Raw genomic sequence first — 21,989 nt, forward strand, 5'->3', positions numbered from 1 at the left:
TTGGGATGTGCTGGAGAAAACTTTACACAGTGATCCAACTCTCCCATCATCAATACAAGATCTTGCAATTCTGGACAGAAACAAATGTTGTGATACTACACAAGCTTATCAAAATGCTGCCATGGTGAATGTGTGCCGTAATCAAAGCTAAAGGTGGTCCAACGAAATATTAGAGTGCAAGGCTTTTTTTTTTTTTTTTTTTTGGACACACAGTGTATAAAACAGTGTGTAGGATCCTAAACTAAAAGTGCATGTGCCCACAAAAGTAGAAAACAGTCAGACGTATTAAACCATGCGTACACACACATGCAGTCAATGTTGTCTTTATAAATCACAGACCACCTGAAAATTTGCGCATGTGGATCAGCCTCACATCCCACCCCCTACACGGACGGATTAAACCATAAACGGTCATTGCAAAGCAGCACATGAATGCTGCTGCATGATAATGAGCTGCTGATTGATGGTTCTTTACAGGTGATTCATGGGAAGGCCGAGTAAAGAAACTTTTCTGACATAAATCATATTCGACACACACCTGTCGGCTATTTCCTGCTGGTAGCAGCTGGTTGCCAGAAGCTTCAGAGTGGTCACAGCTTGTATTTGTACCAGGATGGTGCAGTCCTGCCTGGTATGTGTGTCTAATACTGCCATACCTCACCAGCATAATTGCATTAATCAGTGGTATCCCCCACACCAGGATATCATCTAAAAAATGGAAGATTTATGAACAGAATTCATTTATCTAAGTTTTGTGTGGTGAACTTGGACTGCTTTGTGATCAGGACTGATAATGAGGACATGGAGTATAACTACTGTGTGTCCTGTGAGGTGGCTGGATGAGTGTATGCAGCTGCAGACCCGGCAGCGTTTCAGTGACAGCACAGTCTGCTGCGATATTAGACATATCTCAAAACTTAGATCGTATTTGGTGATATATGTACAGTATTATGAAATGTTATTCCAACTGTTACCGCTCTGTTCTGCATTTCTTTTGCTTCTTCTTGGATTTCTACAAGCAATGATGATCACACAGTCTGGCTGTCTCCTCGTCCTCCCCCTGTGCTCCAGGGGTGGAGAATGTGTTGGTGAGACGGTGCTGATGAAATATTGAGCAGACTTTGATTAAAATTTTGATTTGAGTTGAATTATATTTTTAAGAGGTAAAGGTGTTTAATGTTACGGTTTGCTACAAGCTCAAATTCAAATAATACTGCTGGTTTGAATATTTATGATAACTTGGATCTATATTTAAAGTCTGATATGAAGTGAAATTAAATGTATCAGAGGCATCATTAAACACAGGTATAGTGAGAACTTCCAGTTTGCCAAAAAATACACTTAATATCTTTCATTAAAATCCCTTAAAAAGTTTCAGGTCAATATGATGTCCAGTTCCATACTGAATTCCATCAAAGTCTTCACTACAGACATTATATGAGTGTGGACAGACATGGATGTAAACTGTAACTTGACTGGTTGGTGTAGTTTTTTTGACTGCTCTGTTTTATACAAACACTGACAGCTGACTTCTCACTCTTCCTAACCGGCCAGTAGGGGGTGCAAGTGATCAACAACTGCTTCAGTTTAAAATCTTGTTTCAGCTCAGGACAATGTATGTAGAGGTCGTGTTAATGTTGGTGGAGCTTTGCAGATCTCAGCTGGTTGCATCTGGCAGTTGTGGTGGCATTGCAGCAGGTGCTTCACCATCTGATCCCTGGTGGGAATCTGCCCTCTACTGAGTCACAGTGACTCATGAAAACCAAATTGTCCAGAGTTGGACAGTTGTGCGAAATCTGAAGAAATTCTCTCATGGTGGTCACAACGATTGGACAGACAGACACTCAGGCAAAAATCAATAACAAATTTCAAAACAAATTCTTTTCATCAAGGCAGAAGATTTGTTCAGATGCTCTGGATGCTTACTTCTACAATTTCATCCATACTGTTGTGATCGGATAGCAAGCCAGGACATTGTATGAGAAGACTGCAGGTCAAACTGTCCTGCGGGGTTTTGTAGTCTTTTAAACCTGAGCTCTGTCCTCCTTGTCTCTTCTGTCAACACACCTCTGTCAATACAATTTCATCCCCGCTGTCCTTGGTCACTACAGTCAATATATTTTCCTCGATGAAACTGGATTCACATTGCCTCTGGAAGAATGGGCTCACTGATTGTTCAACTCACCACAACAGCTGCGAATATCTCAGCTGTAAAATCTGCATCACCGTCTTCCTGTGTGAAACAAAGTTGTGTGATGTTTGTCACATCAAGGTGAAAACTAAGTAATGCCGGCTGCAAAACAGCATGTTTTCTCTGAGCAAGTGACTAAATATATGAATCAAGTCTCTCATGCATTGTCTGTTTTGGGTTGTATCTCGTTTCAATAGATTGTAGTTAATTGAATTGCAGTCTTGGCAAAGCTGAATCAGTCCAGGTTACCTGCTGCACAAGAGGAAGTATTCTGAGGCTTTCCCAAAAACAGTTTCAAATTGCAGAATCAGCAATCAGCCAAACTTGGACTATTCACCCCACTGCCCCAGGCTCAAATTTAATGAAGACAGAGGCTTTAAATAAATCAACCGCTTCCTGGCCACAGCCTTGAAAACACCTAGCCAGGAAGCAAATATCCAAAGGCAATCAATAAAGTCATTAAAACCAAAGGATACATCACAGAAGTTTGAATTAAGGATTGTAACTTCAGTCTAGTTTGGAGGGAACCAGCAGCGGAGGGCAGGGAGGGGGGAAAAGGTTTGGGAAGTTAGAACAAAGTCTGTTATGAAGCTGGTTAATGCCTCTGGCCTTTTGTCAAGATGAGCCACACAAGGTCCCAATGAGTTAGAAGACCAAAGCTGTATTTCTACTGCTGTCCTTGGAGACACGCTGCCAACTGGCTCCAGTGATGTCAACAGACTGTGAAACGTCCACAGCCCTGATATCAACCTCATAAAATTGAGTTTACAGCCGTATTTGCAGTGGAATGAACTGTAAGACTCATTAAATAAATGCATAAACATTCACATTATACAGCAACGATAGACTCATTTATCCTTGCAGCCATTGTGATTTGCAGTGAAGTATATGGCTTGTCACATACCTCACCGTGGTACGTGATCATGCATTGCCTCTCAGTCACAGTGTGTTTGAATAGTCAAAGGCAGGCTTTTATGTTTATGACTACTGCTGTGATTTGTGGCTGCTTGTTTCCTAGCAGCTCCTTACAAGAGCCCTGTTATTCTCCCCAGAATTCAAAGCAACATCCTCCAGATCAAGGTTTCATGTGTAGTGGTGACTACAACTACTATAGGCCATTTTCTAGTATATGCTTGGGTTTTGATTAGAGCTGCAATGATTAATCAATTATTAAATTAACTGCCAACTATTCTGATAATTGATTAATTGGTTTGAGTATCTTTTTTAAGAAAAAAAAAGGCAAAATTGTCTGATTTCAGCTTCTTAAATGTGAGTACTTTTTGTTTCTTTACTCCTCTATGAAAGTAAACTGAATATCTTTGGGTTGTGAGTAGAGATGGACACGATCGTTCGACTACATGATTAAATGTCGCCACCCTCGCTAGTCGGCACCAGAAGTGCTTCTTGTTTCAACGATTTATCCATATTTTATTCATGCCTGTTGCCTTTAAGGTGTTATGCAGCCGCTCACCACCAGTCGGGGCACGTAACAAGACATTTGAGGATGTCATCTTGGGCTTTGGGAAACAGTAATTGACATTTTTCACCATATTCTGACATTTTAAAACAAACAACTACTAATCAAAAAAATAATCGATCAACTGATTGACTATGATGATGGTATAGTTGCCCATCAGCCGCCACAGTGGACGCTACTGCATCATGTCATACACTGCCACCCACTGGCCAGTCGTTGTAAGTGCAGAATAATTTTGACAAAACCAAAAAAGGCCAGACACACTGAGGAGCTCAAGAATATGTTGCCAGTCATTCTATAGTAGCAGACCTTTGCAGTTAAATAAAATGTTTTGACAAAGTAACAAATAATGAGTAATTTAGATTTCCAAGTATTGATTTTTTTTTTTTTTTGTTGAGAGGAAATTATAGTTAATCATTTATCAACTAAATTAGACATCATGTATCACTGGCTATATTTCAGCCACTGTTACTGCCACTTTGTTATTCTTGAAAATACTTCATCTGCTGAATATTTTTTTGGCCTGTAAATCAATTGATTTATTTGATTAGAACGTAGTTAGTTTTTGCAAAAAAAAAAAAAAAAAAAAAAAAAAGTGAATTATTAGTTACATTATGTGTAATGGTTGGTGTGTGATTGATTGATTGATTGATTGTTGAAAATACAAAAATTATATAGAATAACATCAGATTTGCTGAAACTGCCTCTCTAACACCAGCATCCACTGTAGGTTCTTCTCTAAAGTCTCATAAGCCAAGCTGGACTCAACCTTTAAGAATCTCAACACACACACACACCCTGCAGCCACACACAGTTTTAATGTGTCCTATCTCCTCTACCCCACATTCAGATCACACACACAGAGCTAAATGGCCTGTCAATGATCTTCCATTCTTAACTGAGTGCCTCGGTCCCCAGTTAAACGCAGGGCATCAGTCCGCAGAGCCACAGATACACAGAACCGACACCATCAGTCTGACCATGTTCACTCTCTGCTTCTGTCCCGCCCCCTCTCATCCAGCCCTCTGCCTCAGTATCAGTCGTCTCTCATATCGCTGCTGCATGCTACACCAAACCCATCACCTCCAACGCACTCCTGGGTGACTTGTCCTCCTCCGCAGTAGGTCCGCTTGTTCAGCGGCCTTGAGGATAGATGATAGATAATAGTCAGGAGCGAGCTATTACACAGTATTTGAATATGTTCAAAACATTAGTTTAACTGCATTGCAAATTATTTTATCATTTCATTCATTGGTTTCTTAAATACATATTTCATACTTCTGAATACCCCAGTGCACGCTGTCCACCTGAGTGATCATGTGAAAAACTGCTTGAAAATTCAAGAGGAATAAAAACACTGGGTGTTTTAAATTTAATTTGAAAGAGAACGTCCTCCTACTAGAGTCTACAAAATTATGCTATAATAAATGATATACAATATTCATGTTTTTGTATCTATTTTATTTGTAGATGTAAAACTCAATTTTAACTCAATTCAAATAATCAAAATCTTAGAATAACAGCCCAGTCTTCTGCAAAAATGGAGATAGACTTTTGCTTTGAGTGCAGGTGATGTCTGACATCTAAAAGAATTCCAGTCTTGTTCTTATTGGTGAAAATACACCAATTGTATTATTAATTAGTGCACATATCATATATCAAAAGATGACTGTATTTCAAGAAGTCTGAGAGTTGTAGCGCCCCAGTTCTCCCCGTCTTAAAATATTGAGTTAGTACTAGAGATGCACCAATTACAATTTTCTTGGCCAATTCCAATTTCTGATTTTTTTTTAAGGACCTGCTGATTCCGATTTTGACCAATTTCGATTTTCAGTCTTTTGCAACTTTTCTTGTAAAATTAAATTGGATGTTCATAATAAAACTCTGACTATTAAATATTCATTAAATGCTATTTCACATTTTCTCCAGAAGTCCTCCAGGTTACAGCCAAGCCTAATTACATTAAGATCATGTACTAGAGGGAACACAATCTTGCTAGGTCTCATGGAATCTCGTGGGATTTCACCAGTCAGGGTCAGTCACGCTGAAAACCTGGTTCCGGCTCTCTGGCTGGTCGATCGGGGCATCAAATAATGACCTAATTAGAATGGCTTAGCATTAAAGTCAGACAACTCAGAAAGTTTCTAAATAATTTGAGATATTATAATGCCTTACAAAATAATTGAAATGGGTTTCCATAGATACAGACATTTGGAGATGAGAGTTAACAGACTCCAGCCTGCAGTGCAGTTCATACCCTTCACTGATAAACCACAGAATTATAGAAACACAAGAGGCTTTGTGATCAAAGAAGTTTCACATCAGGTCGACACTTCTGTCAATATTTGTGCATCTGTTATCTCTTTCAGGATCAAACAACGCTCATGTCCATTACTTGCAAACTGATCCATTCACCAGAACAATGAACACATTCAATGAATGCACAACACTGAAAGACAATCCATCATGTTTATGGCTGCAACTTTTCATGGACTCTTTTTTTAGTCTGCAGAAAACAACAGTCAAAATGTATGTTTCTGTGGTCCTGTCATGGCTGGACATGTCTAAGAAACCCCCGCAAGAATAACATTTTAGCACACTTGCTATATGTTGCTATTCTGGGGCCTGGTCCAATCTTAGACGTTGCAGGAAACTCATCCGGTGCAGCTTGGAGAGGGACACTTATCACTGCATGATAAGGCAGCTACACAGCAGAGATCTAACAGATACCCAAGTGCCAATTTGTCTGGCTGTCAGGGGAGGTTACATCAGGCTCTGACAAACATCTCATCCTTATCTAGCGTGGCTCCACAGGTGGTGAAGTACAGCTTGGATATTCTGCAGGGTGCAGTCAAGGAACACTCTCAGCCCACACCGTTGCTTACACTTAGCATTGATTGTTTTCCATTCCGTGGTGAATGTACATTGTTCGCTGAAATGTCAAACATCTTAAAAGGGCAATTGTCCATGTGTCTCTTTCCTTGAACATCAACAGGTACGTAACAGTGCAGGAATGCTTAAACACTCAAGCAGCAAAAACCATGACAGACGACAGAGCCAGCGTAGGTTCCATCTGTGTGTGTGTGTGTGTGTGTGTGTGTGTTTGCACTACACCCATCTAGTCTATCAATAAGTCAGGAGCAGACAGGGATCTCATTTGTCACCAGTCCATTCCAGCGTGGCAGCTCCGTCCTCAGCCTTCTGCCCATCGCTATTTGTCACTTTCAGTCAGCCCCAATTGGTAAGCCGGCCATCGCACACACACAAACACAGCCATTTATCAAAAACAGTACCTCTGAAACCATGGCAACCTGCCCGCCGCTGTCACAGCTCTTTGAGTATGTGGCTAGTAATGAGTGACACCTGACATCACTTTAAATTCACCTCTAAAATGTTTATATTTGCTCCAAAACACAAATTCAAAATTATATCCGACTGGACAGTCACAGAATATCACCATGTGACCTACACTAGCACTCAGCTTTCAAGCCTACAATTTGAAGTGATATTTCCCACAGTCTCACAGGGAAACCACGTGACTGTGCACGATTCTGTCTGAACACCAAGAGAATCCTTTAACATACCAACATATACACTTTCTGCATACACAATGATTTTAAGTTGCTGGGGCTTAGAAATATAATTTATCAGTATTTAAAGGTGCTAAATACGACAGTTAGCCTTGTTACACGTCAGCAAACAACTGTTTGCAATGTAAAGATGGAGTAATAACTTCCTGAGCACAGAATGTCACACTTCCTGTTTGTGCGTGCAATCCCCTCTTGCTCTTCCCTGTATCTGTTTTCAACATGGCGGCCTGGTGAGTAACTTTAACATATTATTTAGAAACAGTATGAAACAGGTTTTTCTGAAAACATTTTAGGAAATAGGTGATGCAGTAACAGAATATTGAACCATTTGTGATCAACATTGTTCAGTCTCACATTTTTATCTGAGTTTCATGAATCTCCGTTAGAAACAGTCATGTCTAGAAGGAAACCCAAGATTTGTTCAGCCCTCGCAAGATTTGCAGATTTTACAAACTAATTATGTCTTCTAATGTGATAATGCTTTGTTTAAGATTTGAGTAGGTTTAGGGACAAAAATGACTCAGTTATGGTGAGGGCAAGACAGATCATAGTTTGGATTAACGATTAAAGAGTTTGGTCACTCTTGCAAGATCTTTCACTGGTCTGGGGTTCCCTTCCTGACACAAGAGACAAAATTGCGACCGCCTGGTTACAGTCTTCCTTGTCACTAAACTAAACATTTTAAGTGAGACATAGGTAATGTTTTGTGAGCAGCGTGGAGATTTTTTTTTTTTTTATTGGAGAAGGAAGTGTGCAATTGTTTTAGTCTGAGATGCTGGTGCTCTACAGCGACCTCTGGAGGAAATAAAAATGGAAATAATGGAAGTTGTCCCAACAAGCCAATAGGGATGGAAATTAATAGACTTTTAGCTTAATTAATTCTTGTATCGATTCCTGATTATTTTTCTGTGTGGTAAAAAAAAAGTAGGCCACATGTTTTCAACATCAACATAGCTGTTTTATTACCTCTGAGTCAGAACTCATGTGTTTTCTTAGTCAAATAAAAAAAAAGTTAAGCCTGCCTGTGGAGCAACAAAAAAAAGAAAAAAGAATGAAACTATTTTGATAATTGATTAATCATTTTTTTCATGCAAAGAAAAGCAAAAGTGCTCTTTTCAGCCTCTCAACTACGAAGATGTTCCACTTTTCTTTGTTTATTATCACATTAAACTGAATATCTTTGGATTTTAGGTTGACAAAACAAGACATTTAAAGACATCACCTTTGAAAAACTGCTATGGACATTTTTCACTATTTTCTAGCAATTTGTGGACGTTGCAGCCCCAGATTGAACATGAACATTAACTTTAGTCATTGTTATTTGACAACCACTGAAAAATAAAACAATTTGTGCAAGGGCAAGTAAAAACTGTTTTTGGGCAAGTAGATTTCTGAACAAATTTCCCAATTGGTCAAGTGGGAAAAAACATTAACATTGAACCCCACGTGGCATTCCTGGAATTTAAGCCCATTTTGCAGATGTTTCTGTAAAATGATGATTTTACAGAGCCCCCAAAAAGCACATGAGCTCTCCTAAAAGCCTACTTAGCTCTAAACCATGATGTTCCTGAAATAAATAATAAAGGTAAAAATATGTCAATCTTGTGTGTTTATTGGCTCATTATATGATAATGTCTGAACATTTATCTTCACTAATTAATAAACAGCACTGTGTGCGCTGTTTGTTGTGAGTACGACCGGGGCAATCGTGTTGTTTATTGTTCTGAAACAAAGCAGAGAAGATCAGTAGATAGAAAAACAGACGGAACATGACTTTGGTTCTGGCTTGTTTTCGTCATTGCAAATAGAACTTTTTGCCCTGATTCCATTTTCCCATGGTTCTAAAAATCCACAGACAGAAGGGAAACCACAGGGACGTGAAGGGACAGTCAGAGATGCAGATGCAGAGAGATGCAAACTGCAAAACAGCTGTTTCTACAAGCCTATCATACTTTATGTAAAGTCCCCCATGTAAAAACAAATATCTCTATGAATTAGTTTTGATCCAAGAACACTTTGCATTAGTTTACATTCACAAAGCTCACATGATAATGTTGATACCTGATACCAGGCTCTGTAAAAGCCTTAAAAGTCTTCAGAAGCACAAGAAATCTGTTTATTTCACTGTAGTTAAAAACCAAGTTTACTACACCATGTGTGAAGGCTCTGATTCATGACGGGTGTGTTTATGAGAAGCAGAAAAGCATTGACTGTGTCCTCCCGCTGATTTGGTTTCCTATTTTTTGCTCTGATTGATAAATGTATTCTTTGATTTTGAAACAGTGGCCTTACATTGTTGTTATTTAGCCTCTATGAAATGTTACTGACAGTATCAACTGTCTGCAGTATTAACAGTTCAAAGTTTTTCGCAGTCCCGTTCTCAACTGTAACCAGTCTTTATTCACACCCCCATTAACCAAACTCTTGCTTTAACAAAAGTTCTGAAAAAGCTAACTTTACATATTGAAACGCTCACTTAACTTTAGTTGGTTAAAACTTCAGCTGATTAATTTTAACTTCATGACGGTTTGTCTGCAAAATGAACGAACTAATAAAACTAAAGATGGTGTTCTGGGGGTTTCAGAAGCGGCTATAGACTTCATGTGAGGTTAGTAATGCTGTCAACAAACAAACGGGAGTGAGTTTACATTGCAGTTAGCAGGTGAACTATCATTACTGCTAGCTTAGTTTTAGCTCTGCTTTAATATAAACTTTTGTGAACCAGAGTTGTTATGTAAAATACCATCATATGTCAAGCTACAATTTCATACCTAAGAGGGTGGCAACAAAGAGCTGTTTGTTTATTTATTTATTTATTCTTCTTGAATGAAAGGTCCAATGCACTCAACAGGGGCACACAGGATAAAGCTCCTTGGATAGAGAGCACTAAAGTCTCTAAAGTCTGTGTGTCTCACACACACAGAAAACGTTAGACACACTGGTGACAGTGATCTCACACACATAATATGAAAAGCAAAATTAAAAGTGTGAAGTTGACATTTTGCTTAAATGTGTCTTTCACAAAAATTTCTTGATTTTTTTGGCTGAAAAGTGGTTAAATTTTTATGCAACCAATCAACATTCAAGTGCTTATATAAAAGATTGAATGAAGCTAGAAGAAAATGTTTTTTGTGTCTGTTCTTTCTTTTGATGTATTCCATGTTAACATACTCATAGAGCTGAATATTCTGTTTAAAAATAGGTGAATTTTAGTCAAAAATGCTGGTGCTGGCTGGCAACTTTTTTGAAAAACACCGGAGGGGAAAGACGGAGAAAAACACGTTTGACAAACTCAGAACACACATTCATTGTTATTTATTGAACTTTTAAGCTCTCTTCATATCCTCAGCTCTTATGAAACAAAGTGGACAGCCAGTGCCTGAGGAAAAACTGAACACAACATGTCCAAATTGATATTATCCAGCAAGAAAATTATGAAATAAGAAACAAAGATGGAAATGTAGTTACAATAACAGTTCCCACTTGAAATAATCTAACCAGAAAACATTTATTTAAAAAACACCGATCTAGCAGCTAACTTTTGTGTAATTAACTGTTAAATTGTGTTACATGAAACTTTGTTGTTTTTTAATTGCTTCAACTTACTGTCAAGATGCATGAAAATTATGAGTTTCTGACCACAAGTAGGTTTACTTGTGGAATTGAAGTCAAAAAAGAAGAAGACTGCTATCAAGCCTGGCTGTAAATAATGCAAAATATGAAATCATTTACAAGAATTTGCTCTGCAATTGTTTCATGAGGAGGAATCAATACATTTGTTATGCCTCCAGTGAGTAACACTGCATTAAAGTTAAACATCAACATGATCATCAATCAGACCTAATTATCCTCTCTGCTGGTTGGCTCACAACCTTGATATCTTGAATTTTCCCATCTCATTTTTTTCATTGTTGTGATGTGCGTGATATATCATTAAGTAAATGTCATCTCAGTGGATTGTGGTGTTGTTGGTAGTGAAATTATCTGGAAAATAATAAGATCTGTTACTGGAAATAGGAACACACTCTTGCAGTGACTGGCAGTAAGTGTCACGTTGGTGTCCATGTCCATGTGTGCTTGTTTGTTTTTCTCATGACCCTACACAGTGAATCTGGCGTGATCAACAACGTGGAAAGCTGATACTGACTTGTACCTTGCTTACCCTTCTATTTAATTGGCTGTGTAATGTTTCAGATGTTATGGTTGCTGTGGTTTGTACTGAATTCTGAATGTACCCCTTCAGGGTTGAGTATCATTTGGGTTTTTTCCAATACCTGTGCTAAAACAATACATTTAAAGCTTGGGTAACTAACATTGTTTTGGTATTACGGAGAAATAATTCCATAAGAACCTTTCAGCATAATGTAAATCAAGTGGTCTCAGACAGAACTAGACTTTTGCATCTCCTCTTGGCTCTGTTTTTAGCATTTAGGGACTTTGGCCTGTGACAGTAGACTTGGCAGGTCATCTAGAGACCGGGCATTTCTATTGGCTGCTCTATTAGTGCAGCTGCACATGCACCTGAATCAATGGTGGAAACTCTGGCTTGAAGAGTTCCTATAAAATGGAATTATCAATCAGAGAATCTTAAAAAGAGTTCAGCTGATGAGTAAGACGCTCAGGCCAGGACTTTGTCTTTAACATCCCCTTCAGTTGTGTTCATTCACGTCTCTCACAGGGCTTTGTGAGTGCCAAGTGGACTGGGCAGCACTGAGACACAGAGCCGACAGACAACTACTCAGAGTCAGGGAGCTCTGCAGGAGAGGGTCGATGGCAGACTGGAACTTCTGGAGGAAGAAACACCGGAGTCGCTCTGATGCCGACTCATTTAATGGCATGAGGGGAGATCAGAGTGTATGCTTCAAACTTTTGGGATCAAAAAGTGGATTTATTTTCACTCCTGCTTCTCAACCCTCTGCAGCAGCGACCTACAAAGAAATTGTGGACCTGCGGACCGGCCAGAGGAGAGCTCAGCATTTGTTTTTTTTTAAAACTTCTGTTTTGAAATGTACAATTACACACATCTGATGTCTGTCGGTTTGTCCTCGCTCAAGATTGCCTCAATAAAGTGTTGCGTGCACACATTAAGCATGTGCTGCTCGACTGGTGGGAGGGGCTCAGGATGGAGAAAATGAAACCTAACTCAGATGAGACTCAACAATAAACTGTTTTTAGGTTCTCTACCTACTGCAGCTTTAAAGCACTATCGGTGCCTAAACTAAAATTTGTTCTTTTTTATATATATATTTTGTCCCAGGATGGTGAAGTTATAAAGTCAGCTCTGCAATTCAAGGCAAAAATACAATGTTTTGTGTGCAGCTGCAAGCAATTCACAACATGAATCATGTTTTGTGCTTCAGTATCACAGGCTGAGAGGTGATGACAAATGGTGGGTATGTGACGGGTTGGGATGAGGACAGATTGGGTGCACTTAACAAATGATGCACTTTGACATTTAAGCTGATACACCCTCTGTTTTAACCCATACTGGCTAATTCACCACCTCAGTACCACTCCTCTAGCTGATGCAGGAAGAAAAATCAATCATACAGTCTGACTTTAAAAACCTGTTAATGCCATTACATGTCAAATATGTTGTTCAGTTGTTTGGTTTAACAGTCTTCATCCTCTAACCACTAACTCCATCTCAGACAAGAGATACCCACACCCATATAAACTATTTTAAAGGGCCCAGATTCAGCAAAACATGAGTCTCAGCCCTGACGGATTTGTGTGTATGGGGGGCCTGTATGAGTAATGCTTTGCCTCTGGACTTTATCCAGAGTAATGTAAACCTTCAAGAAGAAGAGGAAGACATTTTTGGCATGCAAAGGTTGCCATGTGTTCATATACTGGAAGAAAATCAGTAATTCCTTAATGAACAGACTTCCTCACAGCACACAGCTGGTGTTTAAATGACCCCAATGCTTTGTGGGGAAACGAAAACTTATCCCAATTAGAACTTCTAATAGAAAGTAGTACTGGTGGATTTTACTGCTGAAAGAAAGTTGAATTATCTTGAATTTTGGTATTGTATTTTTTTTTTTTTTTTTATGCTTTGAGCACCACAAACCAAGTGCCATTTTGTCCCATTATACTGGAGAGAAGGCAGGCATCTCTATACCAATAATCTACAGAACTCTGCAACTAACACCAAAAAAATATGCATTTTTGATTTTGGGGTGAACTGTCCTATTTGTGTTGGCTAGGTCTGTGGTTATATTGTGGAGGAGACTGATTAATAAACACTAATGCTGAATTGCCAAATTATGAAACAGCTGGAAAATGCGAGGCTAATTATGACAAATTGGTTTTTGAATTAGGATCCATTCAACCTGAAAGCATTATGACACACGCACACACATGTAAAGGGCAGGTCTAATTAAGTTAAAGAAGGGGAGGGAGAGAGACAATGGCAGAATTAAACTGAGCCCCACTCTGGTCAATGTCACAGTCAGCGTCCATAATTGATGAGTACAGAATGTGAGGCACATTACAGTGAAGATTAGAGTCTGTACATGATATCTGTGTGACAAAAAAGGCAATCACGGTCAAGAGTAGGGTAAGAAATCATTTCAAAATCCTCTTTACGGTATTAAAATTGCCCAGTGACCCATCTGGTCACTACATTCACTTTAATCCAATTAAGGTCTAAATCTAATCTGTGACATGATGACATAGGTCAGAACAATGAAATGGGAATCATTACAGAAAGACTTAATGTGTTTTATTACTGAATGAAATGCCAGAAATATCACACATGTCCCTTGATTAAACAGGAGATGACAGAACCAAAAAATACATAGACTCTTTCAGTCGAAAAGACACATGGAAACATGCATATTTGTATATTCATAATTTAAAACATATTGAATATTATGTGTTCATAGTGTCACACATATAATAAACTCAAACATCTAACTGATATTATGAAATTTCCTAGCATGTCACCAAGCCATGTTTCAGGGCCACCCAAAAAATCCTGAATGTGAAATCGTGAACAACAGTTTAACTCCACAATTCAGTATTAAATAGTCAGTCTTTTTAGTCTTTTCATATGTTTTCAACAGCTATTTTCTAACATTTGTAATGTGTTTAGAAAGAAAGCCTGCTCTGTCCTTTACATAGACTTTAATACTTTTTTTTCCTACCAGCAACCAGCCTTGTGAGTAGTCACTAGTTACCAGGCCTCTAGCCCCACCTATTTTACGCTGATGGTCACATGAACTTTATTGTGAAACTTTTCTGGTGCAAGCTGGGCTGCAGACAAATTATGACATTACTCTCACCTGAACAGAACACTTGTTTCAGGTAACATATTTGCTCAAATAAAATCTAGCAGTCAAATAAAAGCCTGGTCTCAAATAAAGGCCAGGGGAAAAAAAAAAACAAGGGTCGATAAACCCTTGGTGGCTGTCATATTATGTGCATGTTACCAAAGCATGATGTATATTTCAAAACTTTAACTTGACACCTTGTAGTTCCGGATTACTCATCTAAAGGGTCATTGTCTGATTTTAGACACTGTGGGTGGATGTGTGCTAATCTCCCAACCAAACGGTATTTTATAGTAACATATAAGTGCCACAGGATGGTGTAGCCACATTTGAAGTACCATATGGGAACCTTGCAAGACAGTGAGTTTTCCACAACATACTCCTAAAAAATTCACAATAAAAGCCTAGTCAAGAAATTACAGATTTACTTCCACTGACATGCAAGAAGGCTTTTAATTTGAAAAGGACATGGAAAGTATTAAGTTTGCCTTTAACATGGAAACCAGGAGCAGATCAAAATTATGCTTTGTACAAAAATATGAACCATTATACTTATTAAGCAGAAGGAATTAGAAATAAAGGCCTGCTTCTAGTACAAGCCTGCTTCAGATAAAGGCCTGTTAACGTCTGAAGTTACGAGTAAATAATGGTCCTGGTCACGAACAGCGAGCAGTGAACATGCTGTAGATGACCTGACAAACTGGTTAATAAAGTTATCCTCTATACTTGTAGGATATGATGAGGCTATGTCAGGTAACAAAGCAAAGTTCTTTAGAGGAATGCCCTAAAAAATTTGCCCTTTTTTTCCATGTATGTGTATTTATGTGTGTGAAGTAGGACGATGTTCACTTACGGAGAACAAGAACACCATGGCGAAGCGACTGAGCACGGTTGGGCTCCACGGTGACATTCAGAATGGTGGGATTTCCTCCAATGATGCAGACTCGGTTATCCTGCTCTGCCTCACGGAACATTCGCAGGAGCTGATTGGCTATGACCCCGTTCAGTGCAGATATGGCCACCATGGGTACCACAAAGGACAGAAATGCATTTACCTGTTCAGGAAGGAAACAGACAAATGTAAACACTTAGATTTTAGACCTGATGCATTGGTAGAAAGTATCATATTCAGTTCAACTGTTCTTAACCTGGGGAACTGGGCGAAATACTGGGTAGTTTTGGGGCGACTATGGCTTAGAAGGTAGAGTGGGTTGTCCATTAATTAATTTATTCATTCACCATTTAGTTTTACCTCCAAACGCTACAAAAGATCTGTTATAGTAAAGGAAAAGAGAAGTCACAGCAAACTGCTCTTTAGATGCTTAGACAAAATACGCCCAAAAGTCAGAATACACTCCTTTGCACTGTCCTGTCTGCAACACATTTATGCCCTACTAGATGTCCCCCAGTCAAATTTAGTGCTATTATTGTGAAGTGTAACTGTCGTGGAGCAACGACAGCTCACCCACATAATAGTAGACCTCGCAAACTCACAGAGTCAGTTGCATCACTCACTACTGAGTTCCAAACTGCCTCTGGATGCAACATCAGTGCACGAACTGTCAGGAGCCTTGTGAAAATGGGTTTCTATGGCCAAGCAGCTGCATGCAAGCCTCACATCACTATGTGCAATGCCAAGTGTTGTCTAGAGGGGTGTAAAGAAGACTGCAACTGGACTCTTTAGCAGTGAAATGTATTTTGGAGTGATGAATCACTCTTCACCATCTGGCAGGTTGATGGACGAGTCTGGGTTTGGTGGATACAAGGTGATTTTATTTATCATTTTACAAGGTTCTGATAAGATTTTGATATTACCTATTTGATTGACTGGGATTGGCAAAAGAGAAAAATTTAAAGAACAAACTAATTTATATGGTGGAGTGTTGATGATGAACTGAGTGGTCTCACAGGCTGAAGACAGCTGTTCTTCAGTCTGGTGGTACAGCAGTGGATACTTGTGTATCTCTTGCCTGATAGCAGCAGGGTGAACAGGCTGTGGCTGAGGTGGGTCTTGTATCCTCTGGGTTCTGTGCAGGCACCTCACCTCCCCTATATCACTGATATTCAGTTGATGGGTACCATGGGTACCTGTGGACATTGTCATATGCCAGTTTGGTAGACATCATCCAACCCTTGGCTATGGCCAAAAGCCCTTCTGTTTTCAGGTGAACTTTGGTGGCCAAAATTCATATCATGAAGGCAATATCTTAGGAACTCTTGCAGGAAATTACTTCCGATTTTGTTAAAGTGTCCACTTGGTGATGATGTCCTGTCTTTGATTCTATAGACATCAAACTACAAACTGTGTTGCATTTCATCACTCTCAAACTTTGTCTGTCTCGCCGCAGGTTGTTAATGAAATTAGTAGGAATGGATATTCAAAAAGTATTTATATGCAAATAATGAGGATTATTACTTGAAAGCAACCAGAGTGTCAAGACATGGAAAATCCATTAGAGAATGTCAAACAGACACCTGGTGAGAGAGAGGGATTACAGACAGACTATAGAACAAGTGGTGGAGGAAACAAAACAGGTAGGAATAAATGTGCTTACTAGAACCATGAAACGTTCTCTCGTTTGTCCTCATAGGAAAACCATTTTTGATTCCTGGTAGAACCTGATTATACCTTGAGTTTTACAGACAACCTTTATATACTCCAAGGGTTTTATCTAGAACCCACTTAAGGATTTATACTGAAAATGCTTTTATATTACAAGGGTTTTATCTAGAACCCACTCAGAGAGTTCTATGTAGAACCCTTTATGTAGGGTAGAATTTACAATTTAATTTAGCAGACACTTTTATCCAAACAACAAAGCAACAACCTCGAACCATCTGTTAAAGGTTTCACTCAGAATCCCCTACCCCCTTCTATGGTGTAATGGTTCCACCAAAAACCCTCTCTGGGGGTTCTCTGCAGAACCTTTTCAGGGTTTTATCTTGAACCCCCCCAGGAGGTTCTACCAAGCATTTTTCTTATATTTGAAGGGGGTTTTATCTAGAACCCACATAAGGGTTCTATCTAGGATTTTATCTACAGCCCAACCAAGGTTTCCTGCACAGAACATGTTCATGTTCCAAGGGTTTTACATACAACCCACCCAGGCAGTTCTATACAGAACCTTTTCATACCCACCCAGAAGGTTCTACCAAAAACCTTTTTATATTCTAAGGGTTTTATCTGGAACACACACAGGGGGTTTAACAAAGAACCTTTAAATACTCCAAGGGTTTTATCTAGAATCCATCCAGGGTTTTTTAGTAAGAACAGTTTTAAATTTGAAGGGTTTTATCTATAATCCTTTTTTATTATGGTATAAAGAACCCATGACAAGTTCTTCAAGGATTTCAGCCATCCCAGAACTCTTTTTGTGAGAAAGAGCTGTTCAAGGATTGTTGAAATCCTTGCCAAGGGTTCTTTGTACCGTAATGGTACAGCAATGAAAAGCATCATTAACAAAGAACCTGTGCACAAACCCTTGTTCAAAAAAAGGATTCTTCAGAAGTCATGGTTCTGGGTAGAACCTTAGCCTCTCAGGAAGAACCCTTTTGGAACCCTCATTTCTAAGAGTGTAGGACATGAGGAAACAAGACATGAGGGTGACCTGGGTGACAGTCAGGTGAATCACAAACACATATAGGAGAAAAATAAGGCTGCAATGAAACAAATTGAGTGAACCACTTTTTGTGCTTTTCAAAACCTTTTTGCATCTAATTTACCACAGTCCTCCTTTCATTAAATTAATCCAGCAGACATATGAATCAATGGTTTTCCGCTCTTGCTGTGTTTCCTCCGACAAATGAATGATGAAAACATATCGACTTCCCAGTCATTTTTTATACAATTTAAAACTCCTGTCCAGAAACACTCAAAAACAACTGTGAAATTACATTCTTACATTTTGAATGCCTGCTCTGATCAAATTCAGAATGGAGAGTTTTGCGCAAATCATTTTCTTCACACTGTGCTGCCTCGCCGCTGATAGAACATAACAGAGGGAGAAGAAAGTGAGCCGTGAAGATTAATGAGAGGGAAGGGCGGAAAGAAGAAAGAGCGAGGAGGTGCTGCTAGACATCAGTTATGGCAGCCGACTTCTTACCAGAGCTACTGAGTGGAGAATGTCTGAGAGGCTGGCGAAGACAGAAAACGTGCGTGAGTGTGTGACCTGTTAATTTGTGCGCATGTTTGCTTAATCGATGTAACTGTAATTTTGCATCTGTTCTTCCCCAAAGCGCTCCCACTCCGCCACACACTCTCACAGACCCTCCTGCAGATGCAGCCCTGTTGTTTTTTCTAGTGGATAATCACAGATGAAAAATGTTAATGGCATTAATGAACACACTGGCTGACTTCTGAGGGTCCCCTGCCTCCTAGACATTGATGACTGATTAAAGTTGAAAAGGAGAGCACAAAGAAAAGCAGGAAGGCAAACCCCGGCTTCAGAGTGAGACCAAACTCCCGCTTAGGTGGAAAGAAAAAGATCTGAAAAGGAGCCAAAAACCTGGCAGAGTTAATGTGGATAATTGGGACTGAAGTGCAAGGAAATTGAGACATTAGGCAATAATGATTGTAGGGGAAAGGGTGACACATAGAGAAAATAACTATGTTTAAAATGTCTTATTTTGGTGTGTAGATGCACACAGAAGGAAAACCTAGGTGTAAAACCTCTTAAAATAAATATGTTGTAGGACTTTGATGCCCCATTCACTGACTGCTGCAAGGTTTCAGCTGTTTACCATAAATATCTCTTATCAAGTGTTCAGAACCCTTTTTTCCTAATTTACCTACTTGTCACCGGAGATTTATGACTGGTGTCCCACTTATCTTTTCTGACTGAAAGTGGGTGGTGAGTCTATTTTCTGGTGCCTTTCAACTCTGATAAGGACATCAGCATATTCTAATAAATGAAATGCTGTGTTTTTCTTTTGAAACTTAAGTTTAAAGGATAAAAATCCCATTTTGCTGTTTGTTGCCACAGTTATTGAGGTGTAGCTGAGTATAGCTTGCTGGGAATGTGAGCATGAAGTGTATACAGTGAGATATGTGGGTGTGTGTGTGTGCTTGGGGTGTACATACTTGTATCTGTTCTTGTTTTTTGTGACCAATTTTTATTTAATTTTCTCTAATTCTAATTAATTTGGCTTTTTTTACATTTAACTCATTTTTGAGAATTAGGACAAAACTTTATTTTGAGGGGGTTTTAGTTTTTAGTTTTCAATTATTAAGGGGGGAAAATAATTCATTTAAAAACATTAATTTTAAAAGATCAATATCTTGGCTATTAAACCTTGTAACAGGCCAGCCTCCTAGCGTTTGAATGTTTTATGTCAAAATTTAACTTTTTTTCATTTCACAACAGTCGTTGTTAGCAGCCATTTTATTTTTTAAAGTGTTTCAGAGTTCTCTTAATGCTAATCAAAATACACATCTTTAAACCATAATTCTTATTTATTTTTGATTTAGCTTTGATTTAGAAGGACTACAGAGTTGACATGTTATGGTTGAGACACATCTGATAGAAATATTATTTAATTAATTTGTCAAAATTTAGAAAGTTTACCAGTGCTTAAGCAGTATTCCCGCCTTTTTTAAACCAGGAAGTGAGACACGGGTCCTTAGGGTATAGCTAACCATTTTTTTTGCCTGATTAAATCATGTTTTTGTAAAAACCTGACAAAGTTGATGGAAATCTGGGACACAACTTTGATTGGCCAACATTTTCATTACAGAAATCACAAAGTTGATCAAAGTTGATTTTATTAAAAAAATCACAGTTCAGTTGATTATAATAGCACAATATTTTCATAAAATGAAATGAAATTAGAGTGTTAATATTAATAATTTTTTTTAAAGTTTTTTTATTAGTACATTATTTGTCGAAATTTTTCATGAACTGGTGGTATACATGTGCCTCAGTGTTAAATTAGATTAATATGATTACAGCTCTGTCTTGTTCACCATCTTACTGGGTTTTTTCCAACTGCACTTTTGGCCACCACTGTGTCAAACCACGCAGCATTCATTTGCGTTTCCGTGATTAGTTTTAACATGCCGAGATGGACCAACTCTGGAGTCGGGTCAAAGCGCGTCCAGCTGCTTCCAAGCTGGTTGCGGTGCCATCAGATGATGATGATCAGATATGTCAGAGAGGACTGAAGCAAATTGAACCCAGAACTTTTGAGCATTTCTAAATTGTATGTATGTAAGTACAAACTGTTTTTGAGCACATAATGTGAGGCGCATAAAGGATTTAGTTCTGTATGCTGCCAATTTAAAGGAGTAATATGTAGCCCTTGCACATGCAAAAATTTGTATTTAAGTCCAAATAGTGAGACTCTATATTAAATAGGTTGTAATCCTGTTAGATATATGATCTATGTTGAGGCGAGTTGTTTCCCCTTTCCTCTCCTCCCTAGACATTTGCATTTAGTGAAAAAACATAACAAAATAACATAAGAGGGAACCAGAGATGATTCTAAAATGACTACATACTGTACCGAGGAGCTTGTTTGATTTATAAAAGAACCCTCCATCCAAAATCGATTAGCAGTGTCCTGTGAGGGAATACGCTGCTGGAGACGGTATCAGTGGGCCAGTCATTTTCTTAATGCATGAGGTGCAGGTGGCCGTGCAGAGCTGCTGTACGGCTTCCAGCCTGAGCCTTGGCTCATTTTGGACATCCGCAATTTACAGGCTGCTTTGGAGAATCCTGGGAAATACATTCATATTGGATCTTTCTGCAGTCCAATGCCAATATTTAATGCGAATGCATTACACAGACAATGTTGGATTTTCAAGACATGGATTGTTTTCACAGCCATCACGCCAATTTTCTCCTCAATAAAGTGGTTTAGTTGCCTTATTGTAATTACATTATATACAGTAATTGCAACACAAAAAATGTGTCATTTCCACTGGTGATGGAGAGAGCATGTTACGGTCCTGTTTTCTCACCTTTTACAGCTTCAGTTTGATTTACTGAGAATAATCTGCCTAAACTATAAATAAAATGTTGATAAAAATGTTGACATTTCTATCTGAATCACTCAATTATAAGCTCACAGCAGTAGCAGTAAGGTTGGAAGTTATTCCGGGCACCCCTGATCTCAGAAGTAAAAGCTCTGTTCAGTCTCCATAGACAGTGTTTGGTGACTCACAGTTTGGTGATTAATGTGCATGAAATTCTCCCCACTGATTCATCAGTAAAAGATGAACAACTGTGTTAGAAAATATCTGGTTCTTTCATAAAAAGATCAGGTCAAAGGTAGTGTTTATTAGGTCTGCATATTGTTAACATTTGAAACAATACAGGTATCTGGAATACCGTACAACGGTACGCTACCTTTTTCAGCAATTTCTACATTCACATACTGTTGGTTTCATACTAAGGGTTTGGACATCGCACATACCATCTTAGCATACTAAAGAACATGTTCGTAAGACATTTCAG

The 21,989-nt window shown here is 38.7% G+C and overlaps 1 protein-coding gene across 1 annotated transcript in view; it reads right to left on the reverse strand.

Moving 5' to 3' along the window:
* ntsr1 (neurotensin receptor 1 (high affinity)) overlaps positions 1-21,989 on the reverse strand; it is an 84,167-nt gene that overhangs the window by 19,705 nt on the left and 42,473 nt on the right. The window contains exon 2 of the mRNA XM_084720068.1: positions 15,389-15,590. Coding sequence (XP_084576194.1) covers positions 15,389-15,590 — 202 coding nt within the window. The remainder of the gene's footprint in view (positions 1-15,388; positions 15,591-21,989) is intronic.

This window comes from Lutjanus erythropterus, chromosome 6 (assembly GCF_056507025.1).
Source record: "Lutjanus erythropterus isolate fLutEry1 chromosome 6, fLutEry1.hap2, whole genome shotgun sequence".
NCBI lineage: Eukaryota > Metazoa > Chordata > Actinopteri > Lutjaniformes > Lutjanidae > Lutjanus > Lutjanus erythropterus.